The sequence below is a fragment of the Sphaeramia orbicularis genome, chromosome 4 (genome assembly GCF_902148855.1).
Source record: "Sphaeramia orbicularis chromosome 4, fSphaOr1.1, whole genome shotgun sequence".
NCBI classification, from domain to species: domain Eukaryota; kingdom Metazoa; phylum Chordata; class Actinopteri; order Kurtiformes; family Apogonidae; genus Sphaeramia; species Sphaeramia orbicularis.
Genome location: NC_043960.1, coordinates 19,999,616 through 20,027,481, shown reverse-complemented (window position 1 = coordinate 20,027,481; position 27,866 = coordinate 19,999,616). Strand labels below are relative to the sequence as shown.

Here is a 27,866-nt window from a genome sequence, read left to right as displayed (position 1 = left end):
AGTGTTTTATGTCTTTGCATGTTAGTAGGTTAAAGAGAAGACTAGGAGCTAGAGAGAGTTGCATCTGCTGGTGTAAAACAGGAAATCCTATTGAATACTTCCTGCTATAGCGCATACAGAACAACACAACGCTGAAGTTACAGACAGAAGTTCTGTTTTACAGGAAGAAATGATCGACATTAGGACTTCTACTGTACAAATATAAAGGTAACTGTTGGACAAATGCCCTTCTATCAAAGAAATATTATGTGGTATCTTTAGTTTTTTAATATTCTAAGCTGGTTTTATATGGATTACCATGTAATGTTATGAAAAATACAATGTGTAGAAAGTGATTGTTCTGTGTTTTACATCCGACAGGCTCCTCCCTACTTTAGATCATATAGTGAATGCTTAAAAATGAAATATATTTACAGGTAACTGTATATATAATAAATGTTACTGAAAATCTTATTCTGTTTACTTGATCCACATTCTGTTAACTGTAAATATGAAATACAATGGATATTTAGCCAAAGTTCGTATGTTACAAATAGCATGTGTTACTGATTCAGAGCAGAACACAGTCAGCGGTTTCATCTGACACATCCTCTTGAATGCCATTAAATGTCAGATGTAGATTTGTGGGGGTTTCCGGCAGATCTCCAAACATGTAACCACTTAGCAGACTTTCAAGACTCACTCATTGGTGGGGAACATGACTCTGAATGACTTTTTCCAGAAACTTTTCCCACAAACTGCTGAATATTTTATTGTATTGTTAAAACTACTGATATTATGTCACTTGAATGTATCAGTTTTCTGTTGTAACTCATGGAAAAAGAACCTACACCTATTTTTTTTTTTTCCTTAGAAGTCCTCATGGATCTGAGTGAGGAGGAATCAGCCCCTCTGGTCATCAGAGACCGGGGAGGCAGCCAGAGGTCCAGTTCTAGTACTGGTCCCGGTTTGCAAGTCCACCTCTACTTCTTCCCTGCAACAAAGGATGCAAATATGATGTACATATCATTTGGACAAATCTCTGCTGAAAATGTCTGCATCCAAGCAGCCATGAAATGTGGTATGGTTTTTACAAGCAAAACACAAGTCTAACTACAGGTAGTAAACCAGTCAGGTTTGACATGTAGTGATTTTTTAACCTCTTTCTCCAGGAATCCTGCCAGTCTACCAAAGCCTTTTTGCTCTGGCTTCTTCTGACCTCTCATTTTGGTATCCTCCATCACACATGTTCAACACAGATGAAAACTTACAAGTTCATTTTAGAGTCAGGTAGGTAAAGACAGTCACTGAAGAATTTCAATTTTGCTTAATAATGAAGATCAAGATTCAGCATTTCCAGTTCTCCTCATGGCAGGTGGTCAAAATACACCTCCTGGCCATTTGATTAGGTACACCTTCTTAGTAAGAGGTTGGACCCGTTTTTGCCTTCAGAACTGGGTGAATTTGTCATGGCAGAGACTCAACAAGGTGCTGGAATCATTACTAAAAGCAGTGGTTCTCAACTTTTTTTGGCTCGTGACCCCATTTTAACATCACAAATTTCTGGTGACCACAGATATTCACAACAGAGACTTTTGTTTTTTGCTAAAATTAATTTGTTTTTGATCATGCAATACTTTGCTATACTATGTTGCAAATAAACATTAATTTTAGACGACATTTAGTCTATATAATGTATATTATGGATGGAGGCAGAAAAGTCAGGTGTAGATTACTGCACAAAGTGAGAATTTTATTTTCCTTGGTCAGGATGTGTACAGTCAGTCCAGCTTGTATTTACAAGGCTGACAATTAATACTGAACAAACAATAACTCAAACTATGAATTATGAATGTAATAGGCTGAGTACAAAGGCAGAACCCAAAAGCAAGACCACAAATGCCAAATAAGATTTAGTGTTTTTATTAAACACTTTCACAGAGGAAATAACTCTACACAGAGAATCTTTGACTTCAGAGAGGCCTCCGGTTCTGGGGGTAAACGTCTGGACTGCGGGTGGGATAGACAGACGGCCGACTCAGCAAAACCCACACAGAATCCCCACTAGGGACAGACAGAGGGTGGTCAATAGACAAGCCAGGTCATACACGGAAAGGCAATCAATAAAGCAACGGTACATGGGGGACAGGCAAACTCACGGTGAATATCCAGGCGGAGGTCGACATACAGGTGAACGTTGGAGGCTGAGGTATAAAAGGGAGCAGGCAGAGACGAAGTCGGGTAACGAACCAGGTCGGGAACAGGCAGGCAGGAAAAGGTCAGGCTGAATCGATGGTCGAGGGACGAAAACGGGTCAAACACGGCAGACAAACGAACAGGATCCAAGAAATGCTGGTAAGTGAACACAACGAGTTGTAGAGCACAAACTGGCAAAGGAACAGGGGAAAACACAGGGTTTAAATACACAAGAGGGCGGGAAGACAATGAGACACAGGTGGAGACAATCAGGGAGGAGTCAGGTAATCAGGTGAAAGGTAAACACAAAAGGAAGTAAAGACACCAGACAAGACACATGAGGGAAAAACTACAAAATAAAACAGGAAGTGACACACAAGACAGACAAAACATACAAGAGTCCAGTACTGATATGACAATGAAAGAGTTGCAGCATCTGAAACCGACCACAATGAACACTTGAAAGATAAACAGTACCACAGTGCTTCAGTTTCAGCTTCACAGTTTGTCATGTCTTTTATGTACTATGATTGTCTCTGTGAACTCACCCTATATTTTTTTATTAGTGAGTTGTTTTTTGTTTGTTTGTTTGTTTGTTTTTTAAAATTTTTATCAATTACTAGAAATTTCAGGTGACCCCATTTGAATTCCAAGCGACCCCACATTGGGTCCCGACCCCAAGGTTGAAAAACACTGACCTAGAGGTTTTCGTCATCATTGACACAAAAGCGTCACACGGGTGCTGCAGATTTTTTGGCTGCACATCCAGGATACAATTCTTCCATTCTACTGTAAATGTACTCCATTGGATTGAAGTCTGGTGACTGTGGAGGCCATCTGAGTACAGTCATCTCACTGTCTTGTTTAAGAATCCAGTTTAAGATGATGTGAGCTTTGTAATATGTGTGTTATCCTGTTGGAAGTACCCATTAGAGGACAGGTACACATTGGTCATACAAGGATGGACATGGTCACTTGTAGGATATGGTGTTTAAACAATGCTCAGTTGGTACTAAAGGACCAAAAATGTGGACATGAACATGTCCCCCACACTGTAAAACCACCAGCAGCTTGAGGCATTGATACAGGGCTGGATGGATACAACCTTTCATATTGGTAACACCCAACTCTGACCCCACCATCTGAATAATACTGAAAAAATCAAGACACATCACACCAACTAGCATATTCTCCAGTCTTCTACTGCCTAATGTGAATTTTAGCCTTAGTTTATTTGCACTGCTTATAGAAATGGTCTTTTACATACACCAGTTATAACCAGTTGTTAGGTTACAATTTCCTCTCTATCAGCTCGAACAGTTTGGCCTTTACCCTCTAATCTCTGAAAATAATAACACATTGACTCCCACACATTCAAATCCTTTAAATCACCTTCCTTCCCCACTCCGACGCTCAGTTTACACCCTCACAGATGGTCATGATCTTGTCTACATGCTTAAATTTACTGAGATTCTGCTATGTAATTGGCCTATCAGATGTTAATGATCAGTTCAACAGGTGTAACTAATACAGTGGCCATTGACTGTATTTGTAAAAATAATTGGAAAAAAAATCCTGACCAATTGCTGTATGTTTGGTTTCAGAAAGTTAATGATTTTTTTAGAAAGTGTCAGAAATGTAAAAAGGGTAAACCATCCAAAAGACAACTTCAGTGAAACTTATATTAATCCCAACTTTTCCAAACACAAAAAACACAACGAGTTCAATTTGCATGTTTTCAAAGTACATTTGTTCTGAAAGCTGAGATCGTCTTTTTCTTCTGAAGGTTCTTCTTTGGAAACTGGTATGAAAATGGACCAAGAACATCTTATCGCTACAGTCTGACCAGAGACAGCATCAGTCCTGTGCTTGACTACTGTGTCATCAATTATCTTTTTGCTCAGGTAATACTTAAAAGGGAAGTGGACTCTGTGTGTGTGTCTTGGGTATCACACAAAATCCAGACAGAGCTGACTTCTGCAGTTTGACATACTTACATATTTTTGGTCGAGAAAGAGACTAGCAAAAATGGCAAGTTGATAGGGCCAATATTTTGGGAGTCATTCGAAATTTTGGGATTCAATAGCCTTACAATCACATTGCTATGCCCAGAATCATAGAATCATCATTGAAGTGGGTTACCTAGCAACAGGTAAACAATAGGGTCACATTGCCATGGTATCAAATTTCATGCGCAGAAACAGACATGCCAGCTAAGAGGTTATTCAACTGAAAATGCCAGTGGAATTTACAAAAAAACTAAAGGAATGAACTGCATCAGAGAATCTAGAACGTGCAAGTTTCATTCAGTTACTGAAAAGAACAGAAGATCTATTACCCATGTATTAAAAAGTATGTCTTTGATTGTTTTGGCACACAGCTGAGGAATGACTTCATTGCCAGTGAGGCTGGAGTGTCTCCACCTTTGAGTGCCCAAGAGGAGTGCCTCGGTCTGGCAGTGCTGGACTTGTGGAGAATGGCTAAAGAGCGCCGTCAGAGTGTAAGGGAGCTCTGCAAGTCTGTCAGGTATTTACATAAAATATGTTTACAGCATGTGTCATTTTCAGATGTCATATTAAACTTTTACTCTATATTCTTGCACCTGATATTAATACTTAATACTTCAATGAATTGATTGGCTTAACCTTTATTTGGACTCATAAGTGTCGTACAATATGCTGTGCTGAGGTGAATGCTGCAACACAGATATAGCAGAAAGTATACTCACATGATCACAGTAAACAGTAATGATCGAAAATCCACAATACATGCTGTCATAATGAAACAGAAACAATGCAACAAATAACTAATATGACTTGTGAGAGGTTTAATAAGAATAAAAACATTTTAAAATTCCCTGATGGTAAAATGTTTCTGCAAAGTGTTTATTGTGCCTTAATATTAGCACATTTGACATAAATATAGAGCTCACAATAATTACTGTAGTAATCACCAGTAATAATTTTGCATAATAAAGATAAATGTTTAACATCTAAAAATTGCTGTTGAAACATGAATGAATACCATGAATGAATCACCATAATCTAAAACTGGTGGGAGTTACTTCAACAACCATTTTCCGTTTCCTCACCAAGTTTGACGTACGATATGATGACATTAAAACGGCAAAGATAAGATACTTATGTGACTCTCTCTATGTCTATTCTAGTAGAGCTGGCAAGATTGTTATCATCGGTATTTTTTATCTCTACAGAAAAACATGAATCTGCCTGCTTAAGAAGTAGTTTATAATTAGTGAAGACAACTCATAAATTAACAAACTAATGCTGAAATTATTTTTAAAAAATGAATGCTAAATATCTGCAGTATAGGACAGAATAACCTGTTACAGCAGAATCAGTGTTTCCGTATTAAGAGTAAACAAAACAGGCCCCAGGATTCAACCTTGTGGGATACCTTCTGCAATTCTCACAAACTTATAGCATTTTTGACAGCCACAACTGCTATCTTTCTGAACTCTTGAACACGCCTCACCAGAGTCCACACTTTATTACTCACATTCAATAAGAACTGACATTCTTGCAAAGAACCAGAGACTTGACTAATTCATTTTGTACTTATAGAATGTGTTTTATATTCCAAAAGGTGCACGCTAATCAGTTACCAAGTTAACAAAACTACAAAAAATGTTCAAAAGCTAATTTACCACCTTCTATTTTAGCAGCAGTGTGAATGTTGTTTACCATCAAGGAAGTCTGAACATCAAAATGTTTGAAATTACATCCCCTGATTATTTCATCTTCCTAACAGAAGTTGCCAGATGAAAGGCATTAAACTGTTATTAAACATAAAACATAAAATGTTACTGTTCTGTTTTATCAAATTAACACAGTGATCAATGATCTAGATAACTGTGTTAAGTGAGACACTAATTACTATATCTGTGGAAGATTAATACTGCCACCAACAAGTAAATCAGGATTAAGCTAATTGAGGTTCGAAGAATTTAGTGTAAATATCTCTGACTTTTCACAAGCAGCTTAAAGATCTGTTATTGCATCAACTGCTGATAAGGAAACAGTAGAAGGTACATACATACGTCAAGGGCACATCAGCCAAAAATTCTCCATCAGGCCAGGGAATCAAACTGGCGACCCTTCACACAAGTCAACTCTCCAGCCGTCTATGCCACAGCTGCCCCCACTGACTGGTCTCACAGCTTCTCCTTCCCGCTGGTCACACCTTTTGCCTTCGTGGCCTGGTGGAATGGCAGGAAGTGCCAAAGAGGAAGTGGCAGTTTGTTAGAATGTTGTACCTTAAATTTGGATATAGTTGTAAAGTATAGCCTTTTGGTTGAAGTTTATCTGAAGTTTGCGGTCAATATAATAACAATAACATACTCTTCCTTTTCAGCTACAAATCATGCCTTCCTAAGTCACATCGTCATGACATCCAGAAGCGAAATCGCTTGGATCGATATAGAATCCGAAACACCCTCAAGCATTTCTTAAAGAAGCTTGGGAACTGCTCAGTGGATGAGTGCAGCTTAAAACTCAAGTACCTGATTGAACTGGCAAGGATTGAGCCGTCTCTGGGCAACGAAATCTTCAAAGTGAATCCTTCTTCGTCCGAGTCAAAGTCATCGTTCACTCTTCTGCGGGTCACCGGAGAGGATGGAATTCAAACCAATGGAAGTTCTGATCCAGATGACGTCATGGTAAGAATGAACGTTTCAAGTTGTACTCAGGTTCTGGCTCTACAAAAATCTGTATGACTATGATTTTCTCTGATCATCTTTTTGTTTTTATCCTTTTAAAAAAAAATACCTCGAACATTGAATCTTGAATCATCTGACCAGGTCATGAAGGCTGATTATTTATTTCAGATATGTGTCAGACTGAGGTTTCCTAGAAGCACCTGTAATTCCATAAAAATTGAATTGAATTGAATTGGAAAATTAAGCACCTGGTATCCTCAGGTCCATTCTTCATATTGAAGTATAAATGTTTTATACCCTGTCCACACAAATGCAGACATTTAGCAAAACAAATATTTTTCTCAATATTTTGGCCTCTTGTCCACATGTAAAAGTCAAAAAAGGGCAAAAAAAAAATAAAAAAATCAGATTTTTAAAACTCCAGTTTATGTATATCCATGTGGACAGGGTAAATGGAGAAATCAGAAAACTCTGGCATCACACTCCATTTTGTTCATGTCTATTAATGCTGTGTGTGATGGAGCTGTAAAACATCAAATCCACGTGTATAAATCAGTGTCTGACCTGCAGTAGATTGAGGTTAGCACAGATAATTTTGGCAGGTACTGGTGTTATGGCCATGTCCATACAATGTTTTGAATTCACCTTGACAATGCGAACCAACCCTGTATTTAACTCAAGTTTCTATCTTGTCATTGCTGCCCACATTCATGGCAGATTAAAGCTTCCTCATGCTACATCCAGTATTAACTACTGCTGTAAGTCTACCAGAAATAATGGTTTGTCTGAGCATTTATACCAGTTTGTAGTCAAATGTTAGATTTCTTGGGCAGAATTAAAAAAACTAAACAACAACAAAAAAGTCTAAATAAATATCTGTATAGAAAAATAATCATGTTCATGTATTATTTTGTTCTTCAGATCTTGCTCACAATATCATTTAACACTTATGACAAAGGACAGTTTATAAAGTGTCACTGTGCTGATGAAACCCTGCCCTGCTCTAATCAGCCTCTATTCTTCTCTTTTAGGAGTGGCAGACCTTCTGTGATTTCCAAGAAATTATCGACATCAGTATAAAGAGAGTGTGTCATGAAAATGTTCCACAAGATAGCAGGATGGTGACAATAACCCGCAGAGATGACAGATGTTTGGTAAAAGGGCATTTTACATGTACATTTTTCAGCTTTATATAGTTGCCTCTTTCTTTACTTCATCAGAGCAATTATCATTTTTATTCTTCATTTGTTCTACAGGAAGCCAAGTTCCCAAGTCTTAAGGAAGCTCTTTCATTTGTGTCCCTTGTTGACGGCTACTTCAGACTGACCACAGACTCCACCCACTACTTCTGTCAAGATATTGCCCCTCCAAGTATTCTTGAGGGCATAAGAAACCATTGTCATGGCCCTATAACGTAAGTAATTTTGACAAATACAGAATCTGTTTCATAGTGGAAATTTAAAGTAATGACTGAGACAGATTTTACTGTATAATGTGTTGCAGGTTTATACTGAACAAAACCATAAAACAGTCTCTTGCATCATTCTGATCAAAGTAAAAGCAAATCCTGACACCAGTATTTGTAGACATACTAAATCATTACATTTGCCCTGTTGTAACTCTCTAAACTTTCTTAATTCTCTGCCTGTAACATATAGTCCAGTCCAATTCTGAAACAGCCCCAGGATCACCTTAAAACAAGTAACTACAGTCACGGAAAAAATTATTAGACCACCCTTTGTTTTCATCAATTTCTTGTTCATTTTAATGCCTGGTACAACTAAAGGTACATTTGTTTGGACAAATATAATGATAACAACAAAAATAGCTCATAAGAGTTTAATTACCTCTGCCAAGGAGGTTATGTTTTTGTCGCCATTGGTTTGTCTATTTGTCTGTGTGCACGATAACTCAAAAAGTTTTGGATGGATTTGGATGAAAATTTCAGGAAATATTGATACTGGCACAAGGAACAAATGGTTAAATTTTGGCAGTGATCGGGGGTGGGGGTAGGGGGGCCACTGATGTGCCTTGGCAGAGGTCTGCACTCTACGAGTGCTTTTCTAGAAAAGACAGTGCAGACCTCCGCCAAGGCAGCTCAGTGGCCCCCCCACCCACCACCACCACCCCCGATCACCACCAAAATTTAATCATTTGTTCCTTGTGCCAGTATCAACATTTCCTGAAATTTTCATCCAAATCTGGGGCACTGATCTGCCTTGGCGGAGGTCTGCGCTCTCCGAGTGCTTCTAGTTTCAGAGCTGATATCTATCCATTTTCCATGTTTTCTTGATAATAACCAAAATCACTTCAGTTCTTACATCAGTAGCTATGACATTGTACTGCCAAAAACAGTGCTTTTAGACATTCCATGTTTTCTTTTCTGTCTGTTTTAGTCACATGATACACACAGGAGTTAGTACTTGATTGCATAACCATTGTTTTGATGAGTTTTGATGGTCTAATAATTTTTTCTGTGACTGTATACCAAAATATTACCAAATATTAACAGCTTTATTTAAAATATACAGTATAATTTTGTAGAACATGTACAAAACAATGCTTTCTTTCTTTCTTTCTTTCTTTCTTTCTTTCTTTCTTTCTTTCTTTCTTTCTTTCTTTCTTTCTTTCTTTCTTTCTTTCTTTCTTTCTTTCTTTCTTTCTTTCTTACTTTCTTTCTTTCTTTCTTTCTTTCTGTCTTTCTTCAATACTGTCCCAAACTCTGAAATGATGATTCTTTCTGATCCTTCAATCAGATCAGAGTTTGCAGTGCACAAGTTAAAAAGGTCTGGATTCAAAGGCGGCACCTTCCTTCTGCGGCAGAGTCCCGAGAACTATGACAACTTCTTCCTGACTGTTTGTGTTCAGGTAAAGTTTCTTGGTGAAACTCCATCCATCCATCCATCCATCCATCCATAACATCCTTACTTCTTCCCTGACTGTCCTCAAAGGCTTCCTTCCTTCTGTCATTTGCAAGCTTCCTTCTATCCCTCCTTTCTTCCTCCCTTTATGCTTTTAAAAGCTTCCTTCCTTCCTTCCTTCCGTGTCTCAAGTTAATATTATCCATTCACCTGTTCATCCATTAATCTTCTTTACTAAGCGATGTAGATTTTCATTTAAAACAATGTACAATTAAAATCAGGAAGACTGCAGATGTAGTCGAAACATGTCAGTAAAGTAAAACACTTACCCGTACTAACTTTGTCGCAAAGAAGAATTGCAAATCTATTATAAGAAAATGACAAAATGAACATAATCTAATTAAAATCATTGTTGCCATCTTTCTTAACCTTGTCCTTCAAGCTTTTGAAAGGTTATTTTTTTCTTTTCATACCTTCCTTCCTTCTTCCTTCTTTCCACCCACTCTTTTAAAGCATAATTTCTCCCTTGCGTCCATCATTCCTTCCTTATATAATGTGTAGATGATGCCTTTTAGACAGAACCACAAAACTTAACACAATTTCAACATTTGTACCAAAGAAAACAAGCAATGTTTTACAAAAGTATTTCCATTCTCAAGTGTGTTCATTCACTCACATGTTGTTTGTATGTGACATTTTCTGCAGACTCCACTGGGACTGGATTATAAAGACTGTCTCATTATAAAGAATGAGACCTTCAGTCTTCCTGGGGTCCACAAAACTTTTTCCAGCTTGAGAGAACTCACCAACTTTTACCAACACAACAAGCTGCTTCTGGCTGAAGTACCTGTTAAACTGGGCCACTGCTGTCCACCACGATCCAAAGGTTTGTCAAGTTACAGTCACGTGACATGATTTATTTGTTTATTTATTTTTTACATCTGTCTGTTTTTAACCACATTTTTCAGAATGAGACTATCTTTAATTTAAGCCTTTTTGGGACATAAAACTTGTGTGTAATTTCATCCAAGGAGTGATACTTTGCTTTTTTAAATGGAATTATGCATTTTAAAACAATTCCCTGTGGTCTACATAAACTGTAAATGCTATGCTTGGTTCTGAATTCTTCATTAATTCAACTCCACAGGTCCATATTCAATCCTATTTCTGAGTAATGACATCAGAAAGGTCATTTTGAGCGCTGGCCCTTTAAATGCAAATGAGCCACTTCACGCCCCCCCCCCTCCAGGTTCTTCACTGTGCTTTCTGTACCATTCAGCCACTTGTGTTCATTATTACAACCAACAACTCAACATTTTAGATAATCCGCTTGAAGTTTGGACGCATTTTCAGTTTTTACTAAAACCACTGCTGCTGATAAACAATTATGTCGTACTCGGAGAAATGTTCATAGGAAATCTTGACCTTATATGTACAAACGTCTGACATATCTAGTTATAAAGCGTAACAAATTAAGCAGGAACTGAAACACGTTGTAAAATTCCACTCGATTTTTGCCGGAATGAATATAAAGATAGCTTTGCAGCACCTGGAGGGTTCAAATTCAAAATTTTGAACTATTTGGGTCCAAATACACAAATAAATGACTAATAAATGTGGGTTTAGCAAAATATGACCCCTTTAAATGTTCACATGAAAAGCACTGCAAAAAAAGAGTTCATTTTTGTGTGAAACTGAAAACTGAATGGTATCATGTGACAGTTGTGAGTGTAATCCTGTCAGCTGGAACAACAACTAACTAATGTAGTCAGTGGAGAATGCCTTTACTGTTTCATGTATCCTTTAGTTACACTTGTGTGTAGCATGTACATTATCTGTAGATCACTATATATCCATATGCACTAACTGTATATAGTCTGTGCTGGTGTCTAATGTCTTGAATGAACTTTGTTTTTGTAGTTCTTCCATTTTTTGATATCCTTATGTTAGAGGATGACCTCATCACCCTTTGAGAAATGAAATTGTTTTTTTTTTTTCACTGCAGACTCAAGTATAAACCTGAGAATGCACATTTTCACTAACTGCCCTTCTGTTGCCAACGTACTCATGAAATTATACTTAGAAATGCAGAAATACTTATGCATGCTTTTTTTTCTCTTCACTGCTTGATAATTGCAGTGACCTTTTTACTTGTCTTATAACATGTATTATCTTGTATAGAACTCAGCTGTGCAACTTTTAAACAAATATGAACACATGTCACCAGTTTTAGCTTCTTTAAATTTGCTGTCTGTTTGCTTTAGGATTGATTTTAAGATGTTATATTTGAATGCTCTTAACGGTTTATATTTTAGACATTTTCACCCTATAACACCAAATGTATCATATTTGATACATGAGTTTTGAAGCCCTCTACATGATCAGTGATATATATTTTTTCTTTAAAAACCTGATGTACGCAATTAGATACATGCAAAACACAGATAATCCACCAGGAGGGAGGAATTCCTTCACCAGAGGCCTTTCCAGTGACACTACAAGATTGTCATTAATGAGGAAGGAGGCAGAACTTTGCCAATTTTGAAAAGGAATTACCAATTTGTTTGACATGTTTGTGTTATATTATGTTTTTGTTTGTTCAAAAATAATAATATTTGAGCATTGACAAAATATGACACAAAATTAAAACTCATACATGGAAATTGATATTTGAAAAAAAAAAATGTTTGGTGTAGTTCAGAAGGACCAATAAAGGCTCCAGTTTCAAAAGAACTGGAATTTTCTGTCAGTGATTTAATGGTTCAGGCTTTACAGGGTTAACTCTGTATCAACCTGTGTGCATGTGTGATCACTGGGCAGTGGTCATCTATCTATACCAGTGTGCAGAATGAAAACTGAAGGGAGGCAGTTTTGGTTTCAAAGCTCTGGAATGACCTGCCTGAGGAAATCAGGCCATGTCTATATTTAAGACTTGTCTTAAAACATGCTTTTACCTGAGGGCATATCCTAGTTTTACATGAGCTGCTTGTTTGCATTGTTATTCATGTGATTTTTTTTTAATAACCTTTGAGTTACATCCTTTGTATGTTTTATCATTTATCAATTTATTTGACAGATGATTATTATTGTTGCATACATATAACATAATTATGTTGTGTTCCGTGTTGTTACTACAGACCTGACAAACCTCATCATCATCCGCAAAAGCAGCTCTGTTGAAGCTCAAGAGTCCCCAACGCCTGAAAGAAACAAATTCAGTCACATCCAGTTCCACATGATCAAATATGAGGACCTGAAATGGGTGAGTTGTCATTACCACGTCACTGGTATTGATCATTATTGGTATAAATAATGTTTTACTACTCCCTTTTTCATCTATATCTGCCACTATTTACCAGCTTTTATCATGTTATTAACACTGTCATTCATACAGTGATACACAGGAGATGCTGGATGTAATAACTACAAAAAATGCTGCAGCTGCTGCAGACTGTATTCAAAATGCAGGACATCTGATGTTTTATTTTATTTGTGTGTCTATAAGGATGAAAGCCTTGGACAGGGATCGTTTTCCCGAATATTCAGAGGCACCAAAATGGACATTCGTGACGGGGAGAAACGTGAGACCGAAGTTCTTCTCAAAGAACTTGATGGGCTTCACAAGAACTGTTGGGAGGTTAGAATACGATCTAAAAAATAATGTTTTTTAGATCATCTGTTAATTTCTCAGTTTTGTTGTGCAAATTTCCAACATGTTTTCTTGCTTTTTATTTCTCTTAGTCGTTCTTTGAAGCTGCCAGTTTGATGAGTCAGATTTCACACAGACACCTCCTTCTTGTGTATGGCGTTAGTGTTTTTGGAGCAAAAAGTAAGTACAAAGCAGAAATCTGATTATTTTATTCATTTCTTCCATTTTTTCTAGATCTTGTTGAGCCTTTATTGAGCTGAAAACACATTAATTTCATATGGTTTCAGGTATTGCATTTACCTCAAACTGCAAACTGTTGCAGAAAAAATTATTAGACCATCAAAAGTCATCAAAAACAATGGTTATGCAATCAAGTACAAACTCCTGTGTGTATCATGTGACTAAAACAGACAGAAAAGAAAACATGGAATGTCTAAATGCACTGTTTTTATCAGTACAATGCCATAGCTATTGATGTAACAACTGAAGTGATTTTGGTTATTATCAAGAAAACATGGAAAATGGCTAGATATCAGCTCTGAAATTAAACTCTTATGACCTATTTTTGTTGTTATTATATTTGTCCAAACAAATGTACCTTTAGTTGTACCAGGCATTAAAATGAACAAGAAATTGAAGAAAACAAAGGGTGGTCTAATAATTTTTTCCGTGACAGTACATTTCTGCTGTCTGTCCTGTAAAATACATGTGCAAACATAGAAACAACTTCTATGAAACCTCAAATGACCCCAGTCCAGTCTGTCTGTGTCCTTGTCTGTGGGTGAGCATCTCTGACTGTGACTTTGTTTGGTTTGAAACACAACTAAAACAAACCATGCTGTGCTTTACAGACATCATGGTGCAGGAATTTGTCAAGTATGGGGCCCTTGACCTGTACTTGAAGAGGGGGAGATCTGTTTCAGTGAGCTGGAAACTTGACGTAGCCAAACAGCTTGCATCAGCCCTCAACTTTCTGGTAAGATTAGTTTTCATATGCAGGGAGGAAAGTTCTATCATCTGTGTGTGTATGTAAATGCATCATTATATTATTATTATATGTAGTAAGAGGGAGAACAGGTGAACTGAGGAAATCTATAACTGTAGATAAAAACACTGTTATTCTGTCGGTGTTTAATTAACTTTAGTTGGAAAATAGCGTTGATATTGTACATTAGGTACATGTTGCATATCTTGGGAACACCTTGACAGAATTTCTGCAAATTTGTAAAGAAAAAAATGTTCATTCAGACTCAAGGATAAGTAAACCTGTCACAAAACACAAAAACTATCACAAAGCATACTTTTAACTTTGACATAAGACACAAAATGTGATGAAATTCCGTACACCTGATGATCTTAATACTTTTCGAATAAAAAATATGTTTACATGTTTGTCACTGGAAAATATCAATACTGTTAAAACATCCCCCCCATCAGAAATATAGAGGTCCCTCATTACAGCCAGTGTTTGTTTTATGCATTCTGTGCTCTTCTAAGCAGTTCTACTCAGCTTTGGTCCACACTCACTACATAGTAGGAGATGTTATTGCAACTTAAGGCTGGATGTTACCTGCTAAAAAACTGGGAAAAGAGTCCATTCAGAGTTTCTGTAGAAACATGTCAAATTCTGTGAATGATAATAATAATAATAATAATAATAATAATAATACATTTTATTTATAGGTGCCTTTTAGGACACTCAAGGTCCACATACAAAGGTGTTAAAATAAAACACAATTAAAATTACGCACATACATCTATAAAACACATAGGTACATAAAATGACAACAGATAAAAGTGAAATTATGGAATTGAGTAGGCCTGTCTGAATAAATAAAGTTTTAGATTGGATTTGAAGGTGGTAAGAGAGTCTGAATTTTTAGGTGTTCCGGGAGGGCATTCCAGAGGCAGGGGGCTGAGCGGCTGAAAGCTCTGGACCCCATGGTGGTCAAGCGGGCAGGTGGGAGGGTGAGTTCGATGGATGAATATGACCTAAGAGTGCGGGTGGGAATGTTTATGTGGAGCAGGTTAGTGAGGTACTGAGGAGCGAGGTGATTTATGGCCTTGAGGGTAAGAAGTGGGATTTTATACATGATGCAGGATGGAAAAATTCTCCCTCTGTAAATAAAACGTCTTATTCCAAGGTAATGAAAACATGACTATTCTTATTTTCAAGTGATTATACACTAATGTAAATATAATTGTGAATATTATACTCCATGTCTAAAATTAAATCCTGAATCCTCCTGAACTTTACACACTGGACATTTTAAGCGTCTTCAAAATGCATATGAGTCTGAACAGACATGGACATAAACTGAATATATACATTCATAAAACATACAGCTGTATGACACTAATTCTAGTTGAAACATGATCTTGCAGGAGGAGAAGAACATTGTTCATGGAAATATCTGTGCCAAAAATCTGCTACTGGCCAGAGAGGGTGATCCATCACAGGGAAGCTCTCCTTTCATCAAGCTGAGTGATCCAGGCATCAATGTTGCATTTCTGGACAAGGATGGTAAAACAAAGACCTTCATTTTGACCTATAATAATCAAAAAGGTCCATTTAGAGTAAATACATTGTTCTCTTAATAAGCTACACACACAGTATCTGTTGATGGTCTACGATTGTAGATCTGTTCATCAGCTCACTTGAATAATTTAATACATTTCATTCTGTACATTGCATTTAAGTGCATTTTTAAGCTTCTGTTAATGTCACATATTTTCCCATTTTGAAGCCAACAAATAGCCCGTGTCAGTCATGAGTCTTTTGCATTTCCTCTATGTGCAGTGATCCTAGACCGGATACCTTGGGTGGCCCCTGAGGTGCTGGAGGCCCCAGACAACCTGACCCTGGAGTGTGATAAATGGAGCTTTGGTGCCACTTTGTGGGAAATCTTCAACAATGGGAATGCTCCACTCAGGGGCTGGGATCTGGACAGGGTACTCCCACTTCTCTCCTTATAAGTGGAACATTGACCTTACAGGTTGATAAAGTACTTAATATTAAACAGAGTCACTGTGAGTTGTTACATGATAAAAATGTGCTCTATTATAACATTTACTAGCTCACAAAGGATTACAGAGATGACAGGAAAAAAAAAGTGACATAAGCAGTTATTATTTTCAGGCACAAAAGGCAAATGATAACCTTAACTAAACAGTAAAGAATAAAAAACCATATACATATATATATATATATATATATATATATATATATATATATATATATATATATATATATATATATATATATATATATATATATTTTACAGACACAAGCTGAAAATAAATTCAAATGTGGTTCCTTCTGGATGTTTGACACCAGAAAAAAACATTTCTATAAAATTATATGATCTGATGACAACTTCGGTATAATGTATGAAAGTGTATTCTGCCTTACACTCTAACATTATATTTTATATGAGCCTTTAGAGTGATCCTTTCTGTGTTTAACAAAAAAATACATCTTCCTATGCACACTAGATTCAATTTCAGATATTTAACAGGATTACATAAAGACAAATGCAAATTTACACCTAACCATAAGTTAAGTTAAATAAGAAAAAAGGACAAGAAAAAAAAAAGGAAAATAGATAGGAAGGAGTGATAAACTTCCAGCAGAGTCTAGGCTTGTGTAGCGTTCTGAAACATACCGAGTTCATAATTTCACATTTCTTGCTGGTTTAATATCATAGTGCCAAGTTAATGATAATTTACTTTAAATAAGAATGCAATTCAATTCATGTGTTATTGTTAAAATGGTTAAAAACATTACTTACATTATTTTTGATGGGAGAAAAGTTGTTGTACTTACCCTTTAAGAAGTGCACTGTCGTTATAAAAAGTAAATAAATGAAGAGAGTGATGAAAACATAATGTATGCAGGCTGAAGCTACACGTGCTTGTGGTGAACTGCATCTTATTTTTTTGTTAATCAAAATTGCAAAACGAAGATGGACATGTTTATGGAGGTTCATTTTGAACACTTGCACCAGCCCAGAATGCAGCAGCAACAAAACAGTTAGACACATCTGTTTGAGTGATGTAATGTAAAATTTATTGGACTTACCCAGAGGATCATGGACAACTCTTGTAGAACTAAAACTGACTTGAAAAGCCCTGATACTGCTCAGACAGGCCAAGTCCACAATATGAATAAAATCAATTAAATGAAGTAAAAGCTATGGATCCAGAAGTGGAAGCACTGGCTAGACGTCATATCTGTGAGAGCCATCCCCTGTTAATAAACATAATGCAGCAAAAGAGCAATAACATGCATTTCATCCCTTTCATTCGAGTAAAACAGCAAAATCACAGAAAATGAAGTCAGCCAATTGAATATGTACAGAGATGGAATTCAGGTCAGGAATTACACGTGACCTGGAAGTATTGTCCAGCAGAGATGATGGACATATTTTCAGTTATAAATGAATATCCCTCAGCCGACACAGACAACCACAGCAGAGACCATCTTGGCTTCATGGATTTTCACAAAGAGAAGCCAAAATGTGAAACAGTTTGTGCTGCTGTCTTCTACAAAACTCCCTAGAATAATATGTGTTGTATCTGAATGGGACTTTGCTACATAAGGATTACATTAATTAACGAATAAATGTGTTTTTTGTAGAAGCGGCAGTTTTATGAGACCTTTCAACAGCTGCCTCCCTCCCAGTGGACAGAACTAGCTGATCTGATCAGTCAGTGTATGGACTACCAGGCAGCCTTCAGACCGTCCTGTCGCAGCATCATCCGTCAACTCAACAGTCTAATCACATCAGGTAATTGCTAATAATAGAAACTTTCAGCAAAATTAAAACTTTACTGTCCTTAATTTATTAAAAACTAAATTTTCATATCGGAACGGTAAAAAATTTCCTAAAACAAATGAAAGAATAAAAACAAATGTTAGAGTTGGATCAAACTGCCACTGGATCAAATGGTTTTATTATCACCCTTCCTTCTGAAAGAGGTTTGGTTTATTTGTTTGTTTGTTAACACTAGCAGCAAAACTATTGTTTGAATTCATACAAAATTTGGTTTATAGATTGCCAGTGATCCAGAATAGATCTCATTGCATTTTGGGAAAAGTAGGTCAAAGTTCAAATTTTTAATGAATTTTTAAAATCTTTTTTTCCCCATTTACTTATAACAGGCGAAATTTCAAATGTCTGTAGCAGCAAAACTATTGGGTGAATTCATACCAACTTTGGTTTATAGATTGCCAGTGACCCAGAATATATCTCATTACATTTTGGGAAAAGGAGGTCAAAGTTTAAATTTTTTAGGAATTTTTAAATTCTTTTTTCTTCTCCCATTTACTTATGATGGGCGAAATTTCACGTCTATAAAAAAATTGTTTAATTTACTTCAAACTCAACACATATTAAATAGGCAGTTGATATGCTTACATCACCACATGCATAGACATGATGACATCAGCTGGATCGATGCCAAAATAAGCTACAATACGCACGAGAGGTGGGGTTTGTTGTGCCTGGCACCACTTGTTTATTATTATCTTATGTTTCTTTGCAGACTATGTCATACTACATGCTACTGAACCAGTGACGCAGAGCCCTGTTTGGCGAGCTCTCAGCCCTGCCCAACATGATCAGACATTATTTGAGGAGAGACACTTGCGTTACATCTCGCCTCTGGGAAAAGTAAGTTTTCAGTGTTGGAACAATAACATTACAAAGTCAACAGTCATCAATCAGCACAGTGTAATAGTAACTTAGACTGTCCGCTATAAAAAATAAATTATTATGGAAATTTTCTCACTCATATATTTACATGTGACTACTTGTTGCAACTGAATTTTTCCAGGGAAATTTTGGCAGTGTTGAACTTTGTCGGTATGACCCACTGGGCGATAACACCGGTGAGTTGGTCGCTGTCAAGAAGCTGCAACCGAACAAGCAGTCGACCCTGAAGGACTTCCAGAAGGAGGTCAACACCCTCAGCGTTATGCACTGCGACTACATTGTCAAGTACAGAGGAGTGTGCTACAGCATGGGTAAGAAAAACATAGACCCAAGTTTTGTATTTGAGTCCACTTTGGTCATTTCAACAAATCAAACAATCAAGAAACCCAAGTAAATCACTTTGATAAGGCATGTTTATGATGCATGGGGGTTTGTGTTGGAATTAACGCAATCCAGTCCTGGGTTTTCAGTATTGTAAAGGGGGTTTACGTCTTACCAGGGTGAGTCAAAACAATAACTTACCCTGCAAACTTTCTCTGGACTGGCTTATGTCCCAGATAAGGACTCAAAACATGTAAAAGCAATGCCTACTAACTTCCACTACCAGAACATCCCATGGACCTTAGTGTGGAGATTAAAAGTTGGAGGAAGAGGAGAATGTTATCTTAACTCACTGTCATTTAAAAAAACTAAAAACATGTATGAAACCGCTCTTAATGGTGCTTCTTAGTGGCGCAGTGGTGTAGGGGTTAGTGCTTCATGGTTTAGAGGAGTCTTTCTAGGTGGAGTTTACCTGTTCTGTCCACACTGTGTAGGTTTCTTTCAGTTTCCCCAGCCATTAAAAACGTGTACATCTAGGTTACTTTTTCCTGTCAATGGCCCTTACCATGATTCTGAGGAAAGTCTGTCAAAAAAGAAACATTCTTGCAGAAACTCCTGTCATAAGGTATAACACAGCCATAATTATCCCCAAATCAAAACAAGAAAAAAATGACAAAAATGTACAAAAATGGCCTGAGGGTTAAGGTTCATGCCTTTGGATGATAGGAGGTAGGTAGATTACCAGGGGAGAACCCACGTAGACAAGGGGAGAACATGTAAACTCCACAAAAAAAGCATAATTATGAATATTTTATTGTGTTTTAGTGACTGGATCCTCCTTAATTTTACACACTGACCCTTTAAAGTTTATTTAATCCGATCATCATTCCCTTCTTCTCTTAGAGAATACTGTAAAGGATCACACTTAAAAGTATCCCACCAAAGACAACCGAAAGTAACAGCAATATAAGTGAAACGATTAAGATGTATTTACCTCCGCCAAGGAGGTTATGTTTTTGCCAGGGTTTGTTTGTTTGTCTGTCTGTTTGTCTGTCCGTTAGTGTGCAACATAACTCAAAAAGTTATGGACAGATTTTGATGAAATTTTCAGGGTTTGTTGGAAATGGGATAAGGAAGAAATGATTAAATTTTGGTGGTGATCGGGGGTGGGGGGGCCCACGGGGGGGGGGGGGGGGGGGGGGGGCGCAGACCAGAAAATTTCATCAGAATCTGTCCATAACTTTTTGAGTTATGTTGCACACTAACGGACAGACAAACAGACAGACAGACAAACAAACCCTGGCAAAAACATAACCTCCTTGGCGTGGGGGGGCCCACGGGGGGGGGTGGGGGTGGGGGGGCGGCACTGATCAGCCTTGGCGGAGGTCTGCGCTCTCCGAGTGCTTCTAGTTTATATCTGAGGTGAGGCAAACTAAAGACAATAAAAATATAAAATATCTACATTTGTGAGCACCTCACAAACATGATCTTTATATATTAAAAACATGTACATATATGTTAAATCCTGTTGGGATGTCCATTGTGCTGATGAAAGACCAGGAGGTGGTCTCCGAGTGCCTTCGATGGCAGCTCACTGCTCCTAATGTGAGCTGTATGCTAATGCTAGTTGCTAATGCTAAGTACTGTGTTAGGATGGATAAAATACAGACCTAATTTTCCTAATAATAAATATGAATAATGAACCCTTTAAACCTTCTTTGATATGGTGTCCAGTTTTTTAACCATCTTTGTTTTGCTAACTGTGTCCTAGGTGAGCTAACTTAGTTAGCATCTTACCTCAGAACAAATAAAGAAGTTTTTGTTGATAAAATTAAACAACATTGTGAACCCCTCTCTGGTATTGTATCACCTATAACAGAAAAGTCCTGTTACCTTTGGAATATCTTTCTAATAACATTAGATCTATAACTATAGGTATGGTATTCCAATGCTAAAGCTAAACAGTAACTAAAGTAGGAGTGGGACTTAACAAAGGCTCTACAGCAGGGGTGCCCAATCCTGGTCCTCGAGAGCCACTATCCTGCATGTTTTAGATGTTTCCCTCTCCCAGCACACCTGACGGTCATTATCAGCCTTCTGCAGAGCTTGATGATAGGCTAATCATTTGAATCAGGTGTGTTGGAAGAGGGGTACATCTAAAACATGCAGGATAGTGGCTCTCGAGGACCAGGATTGGGCACCCCTGTTCTACAGCATCTGACGACTGGATGAAGCCCAAGAGAACAAGAGAACATAACCAGCGGCTGTTTGTTTGTTCACAGGTCGCCTCAGTATGAGTTTGGTGATGGAGTACCTGCCATACGGGAGCCTGATTGGTTACTTAGAGAGTAACGGACATAAAGTCAACACCAGGCGCCTGATACTGTTCGCTTCTCAGATCTGTAAGGTAAGATGAAGATATAAATTTAACCCCTGTCTTAATTTCAGTCACAGCATTTAAATATATACAGCATTGGAGAAAAGTCTTCGAATACCATGCAAATTTTACAAATATATTAATATTATTTTATAAATATTATTATCAAATATTTGCGGAAAAATCTGTTTTTGGTTTCAAAATGTGTGGCTGCATCAAACAGACACAAACAAATACAATTTTTTTTTTTTTAATTTATTGTTAACAAGAAGAAACAACTAGACTAAATTCTTGACAGTTTCAACTAGTCATGCCCTGGATATGTTTCAAAGGGTATTATCTTGACGGAGCAGTGCATGAGCAGAGGGGAGCATGGGGGTTTGGAGAATGGAACAATAGGCTACTTCAGTTCAGTGACTTAAGAATGATTCCTAATGCAATATATCACAAAGGTATGGGGTGTCCAAATTTTTTTCCACCACTGTAACCTTTACGATTGTTACATGTTTGGATTAAAAGTGCACTTGTTGTGGATAAAGTCAATTATTATCTATGAATCAATCAATTCTGAAGGCATTAAAGGTCATATTAGATTAGATTAGACTTTACTGATCCCACAATAGGGAAATTTAACAGTCAAGGCAGCAACAGAAAAGAGTGCAAAAAAAAGTGCATGTGCATAAAGATAGTGCAAAAACAAACAATATAAAATAAATAATAATTATAGTAATAAAAAACTATACAGACTATACACATATTTACAACAGACAGGAATTGCAAAAGGTCAGACAGTCCAGATGAGACACACACAGGACAGGGTTACACTGTTCTGTTGTACAGTCTTATGGTGGTGGATGAATGACCTGTGATAGTGTTTTTTCCTACACTGTGGGTGTAAAAGTCTGCCACTGAAGGAGCTGCTCAGAGCCTCCACGATCTGATGCAGTGGGTGAGAGGTGTCGTCCGTGATGGATGTCAGGTTGGCTAACATCCTCCTCTCTAGTCTTGTATACTCAAGTAGGTTTTGGGAGAATTTGTACTTTACTGAGTATTTTTCATTCTGTTTACTTTCACTTTTACTTCACTACATTTTCTAACTCAGTTGCATACTTCTAATCCAATACATGTTTGATGCACAAAAAAAAATCATTTAAAAGAAGTTTAATGTTTTTGCCATTGACATTACCGGTGACTGCAACAAAGACAGGAAGCTGATCTGTCATTGGACCTAATCGCGTAATGCACCAATACAAATGACTCAACCTGTGGGTGAGCTGTTGATGTGAGCAGTCAGCATAATATTCCAAATTCTGACGGCCTTTGGTTGTTATTAACATGTACTTGTACTTTTGCTTCCATTACTTGAGTACATTGAATTGTAGATTACTTGAAATACCGTACTTAAGTACAATAAATACTAGATACTTGAAGACTTTAACTTAAGTAGCATTTCAGTTGGTGACTTCAACTTCTACCAAAGTAATTTTTTGGAAGGGTACCTGTACTTCTACTCTAGTGTGACTTTCCAGTACTTTCTACAACACTGCTCCTCTCACCCACCTGCTTTACAGTGTCCAGTGTCCAGCCCAGGACAGAGCTGGACCTGCTGACCAGTTTGTTCAGTCTCTTCCTGTCCCGGTCAGTGCTGCCTGCCCCCCAGAACACCACCGTGTAGTGGATAGTGGAGGCTACCACAGAGTCCTAACTAGTACAGAGTATGCAGAGTAATTTAAGGGATTGAATAAAAGAGAAAATGTTACGTTATTTTTGTGTGTTTTTGTTTTCTTTTTTTACCAGGGGATGGAGTACCTGCAGACCTTGCGTTATGTACATCGTGACCTTGCAGCCAGAAATATTCTTGTGGCCAGTGAGTCACTGGTGAAAATTGCTGACTTTGGACTGACCAAGATTATTCCTAGTGACAAAGAGTACTACCGAGTCACACAGCCTGGAGAGAGCCCCATATTCTGGTATAATTCAATAAGTATTTCCTGTTTTATTCTGTTTTTTTTTTTTTTTTAAATTCTGAGTTAAACTAAATAATTCCAGGTTTAACTGTTTTTACTGCTATTACCACTTGTGTTTTCTTCATTATATTGCAAATGAGGTCTTCACTTCAATATATTACTAGATTTTAATGATAGTTAATAACGATAATAGAAACACAGTACTCTTAGAGCTAAAATTGTGCGGGTTTTTTAGTGAGCTTGTAAAGTGTCAGTTGAGGTTATGGCTTATTTTTAGAAGGTTACATTAAACATTAACAGGTGAGGAGGAAATGAGTTCACAGTGCTTCAGTGTGGAGATGCCATAACTTAGCCTAAAGTGCAAACTATTATTTTTTTTATTATTATTGTTTTTTTTTTGTTTGTTTGTTTGTTTTTTTTTACAGTTTTCAGTAAGTATAATTGGCAAACAAGCAACTGTTGATTTTCTTTTACATAAGTTAAACAGCATCTTGTGCCTCAAAACATCTCCTAAAAATGTCATGCATCTAAGAAGTAATGATTCAGTTTTACAGTAAATTCAGCATCATGACCATTTTCAGAATCAGATTCAGAATGAGAAATACTTTATTTATCCCCGGAGGGAAATTTGTGTGTTACAGTTGCTTCTACACAGTTAAAAACCCAAATATCTTAAAAACTAATAACAACATAAGACTGAAAATTTGTAAAGTTTTTTGAATTCTGGTGATTTGAGAAATGATTCTTTCACCAAAGCTTATTGTGTTCTGAGTCGATGATGATGATGATATAGTGTCCGCTCCTCAATTGCAGGTATGCTCCAGAGTCCCTCAATGAGTCCAAGTTCTCACACAAATCAGATGTCTGGAGCTTTGGAGTGGTTCTTCATGAGCTCTTCTCCTACTGTGACATGAGCTCCAACCCAAAAAGAGTAAGATGTCATCTACATACAGAGTTGTGCTGATGTGTGCTTTGTGTTGTTTAGCCTGTCTGGGATCATAGTCTATGTCTGGGGTCAGCAACCCTGGTCCTAGAGAGCCACTATCCTGCATGTTTTAGATATATCCTTCTTCCAACACACCTGATTCAAATGATAAGCCTATCATCAAGCTCTGCAGAAGCCTGACAATGACCATCAGGTGTGCTGGAAGAGGGAAACATCTAAAACATGCAGGATAGTGGCTCTCTAGGACCAGGGTTGCTGACCCCTGGTCTATGGGAACAGAAGTGAATCAAGCAACGTGTTAAAATTCTTCTAGCTGTTAAAGGTATTTAGAAGGTTTCAGTTTATAGAATGTCATTTAAAAGGGTTTACTAGAATTATGTAGTATGCTACATATAGAACAGAAAAGAAGAAATGTCATGGTTGGTCATTTTTGTGTAAGTGGACATGATGTTGAGTTAATTTTAAGATGAAATTATTGTCAATATGTTACTCAAATTGACTTTGATTCTCTCTAAATGTGAAGAAAGCAGATGAATACATTTTAATTACTATTTTGTAGGAAACCTGTCTTGTTTATGTGTTTTGTTTCATCATATTGTTTAGATTGTAATGTTGTTCTCTTGTGCATTTTTTTTTTTTTACATTTTAATGTGTGCATGAAGTTATTTTCGTATCATTGTCAGAATGTTAAATGCTTTTTTGGACCTCAGGAAAAATATCTGCAGTAACCCTGTAGCTACCAGGGATCCTAGTAATTGAAAAATACTCTTATGATCACTACTTTCATATTTGAAATGGTTCACGTTTTGAGCTTCATCTTGATTTTTCATTCATGTCACTGTACAGCTGTGCATGCAGGAGATTGGACACATTGTACAAGGTCCGTCTATTTCAATGCATCTGGCAAATATTCTGAAGAATAACTGGAGGCTGCCAGCTCCTCCAAAGTGTCCTCCCAAGGTATGCTCACAGTATTTGGTTCAGTTGTACCGTTGAGCGCAATAACCCTCCTGGAGATTTTGCTGACTACAGCAATTGGAAATAATAATTCTTAGGTCACCTGTTTTTCTGTACAAATTGAATCATTTGACACTAATGGTTGCAGTAATTTAATAAAATCTAATATTCTAATAAAAACAAAACACATTAATTGTGTAGATATACAGATACAAAATACTGAAATTTTGTAATTTCAAAATATGACAAATGATGACCAATAACATTTTGAGGCACCATTATTAACCCTCCGGTATCCCGTCCAGCAAGGCCCTTACTAAGCACCAAGTGTGGCTTTTTGGCACACTTGTGGAATAATGTCAAAAAAAATGTCATACAGTTTGTTTTTAATTCTTTTACACTTTTTTCTATTTCATCAACTTGAGCTGTAAATAAAAATACCAAATACTCAATAATTGTCACATTTTTTAACCCTTTAAATGCCATGTTTGAAATGTAAACAAACCATTTTTTGGATGGAAAAAACACACAAAAATATTTTTTTTCAATATACTACATAAAAAGTGGATCACATATTATTTGATTTTTTTCATCCTGACATATGTCAATGATTAACTCCAACATTGGTTAATTTGCATTATTATTTTTGGCACTAGGTCAAATGTTCAAAGATACTAGCATCTGTCACCAAGTGTGCGTAAAATGCACACCTATAAATCAAACTATTAAATATTATATATTGATTTATTTTTCTGCTCTAGTTTGATTTTATTTTTGTAAATCAAGGTCAGCCCTAATCGTACATATCAAATGGAAGAAATAGTGCGCTTTAGGCACACTTGGGAGACAGATGGTAGTCTTGTAATTTTCTTTTGTTTACAATGTGCAAATTTTAGTTGGTGGCCAGAATTTTAAAGATCATGCAAAAATGAACAACTTTTGAATTCTAACCTTATTTAAATTGTGAAAAATATGAAGTTTTTTAACACAAAGTGCAAAGTGTGCCTAAAAAGCGCACCCGGATACCGGAGGGTTAAGGGAAACAGCACAAATATAGAGTTAAGCCAGTTCAAAATAATGTATTGTGTTATGAGGCAGCATTTTGATGATGGAGAGTCATTACCACAAGACTGGGAATCAGAAAAAAAACAACTTTTTAGCAACTTCCTGGTGGAAATGCAACGTAACCCCTCCAAGCTGATGACAAAAGATGCAGAAAATACATCAAAACCATGTCACAGTGGTCTAACAATTGTTTCCAAAGCTGTTTGATACTTACAGAGGTTTCCTGAAGTATTGATATTCCAAACTCTCAGTAGAGGTAAACCTTTAAGATTTTCAGATGTTATGTGTGCGTTATAGAAAGATCAATGAAAAGGAAACCCAAGCATACAAAATCAGGAAGGAAAAATTGTCAAAATATATTGTACCATTTGTTCCCAGCAGCATTAAATCTGATATTCGTCTTTTTTCCTCCAGGTGTACAGTTTAATGAAGCAGTGCTGGGTGTACAACTTTGAGGAACGGCCATGTTTCTTCAGTCTTGGAAACCAGATTGAAACCATCATGCAGGAGGAGAGAGAAAACTTTAAAGGCTGACAAGGATCTCTCAGGTCGCTCAATCATTAACTCAGGTGAAGGAGCAAAAATGTAAAAAAACATCTCACATGTAATGACATTTCTGCAAGTCCAGAATGACAGAAATAAAATGTAAGGTACACTGGACTGAACACTGGTGTTATAGATCAGAAGTACGAGTTGAATTCTGTGTGTAAATAGATTTTAAGAGTTTCAAAAACTGAAAAAGAACTGTGTGACATGTTTTTTTTTTTTTTTTTATCTCTGCTATTTTTCCATTCTGATTTCATATAGTAGTAATCTGTGCTAAGATGAAGATTTTTCTACATATTAATATTAAGTTCTGCTTTTTTATTTATATTTTTAATAAGCTTTTAAAAACTTCTAAAATTCTTGCCTAAAATGTTAAACAACTCTGTTTTTTCATGCAGAATAAATTGACAATAATAAAAAACTACTGAAATGCACGGACTCCATTTCTGGAAAAGTCTCTACATTTGCTAAAATGCAATACAAATTTAAATGTGTGATTTGTTACTTCACTTAAACTTTTATAGTACAAAGATTTTCAGTGTTTAAAATTTCATTGTATTTAGTAAATTTAAACAAATAGAAAAGTGGATGGCAGATCATTTTTTAT

The 27,866-nt window shown here is 36.7% G+C and overlaps 1 protein-coding gene across 1 annotated transcript; it reads left to right on the top strand.

Moving 5' to 3' along the window:
* Positions 1 to 110: 110 nt before the first annotated feature.
* Positions 111 to 27,866, top strand: jak3 (Janus kinase 3 (a protein tyrosine kinase, leukocyte)). The gene is made up of 24 exons (XM_030133155.1): positions 111 to 207; positions 854 to 1,060; positions 1,152 to 1,269; positions 3,962 to 4,079; positions 4,556 to 4,701; positions 6,550 to 6,853; positions 7,885 to 8,007; positions 8,110 to 8,267; positions 9,610 to 9,721; positions 10,420 to 10,600; positions 12,852 to 12,976; positions 13,220 to 13,351; positions 13,456 to 13,543; positions 14,215 to 14,339; positions 15,749 to 15,887; positions 16,164 to 16,315; positions 18,003 to 18,153; positions 18,911 to 19,038; positions 19,202 to 19,391; positions 21,684 to 21,808; positions 23,576 to 23,748; positions 24,559 to 24,676; positions 25,538 to 25,651; positions 27,128 to 27,866. Exons 2-24 carry the CDS (start codon positions 862 to 864, stop codon positions 27,245 to 27,247), a joined length of 3,339 nt encoding a protein of 1,112 aa, XP_029989015.1. The 5' UTR covers positions 111 to 207; positions 854 to 861; the 3' UTR covers positions 27,248 to 27,866.

What these genes read in the sequence shown, in the direction of transcription:
- jak3 (XM_030133155.1), top strand. Translation starts at nt 862, where the DNA reads ATGGATCTGAGTGAGGAGGAATCAGCCCCTCTGGTCATCAGAGACCGG. An exon ending in CATTGTCATGGCCCTATAAC is followed by an intron (nt 8,268 to 9,609) that starts GTAAGTAATTTT and finishes TCCTTCAATCAG; the next exon opens with ATCAGAGTTTGCAGTGCACA. An exon ending in TTCACAAGAACTGTTGGGAG is followed by an intron (nt 13,352 to 13,455) that starts GTTAGAATACGA and finishes TATTTCTCTTAG; the next exon opens with TCGTTCTTTGAAGCTGCCAG.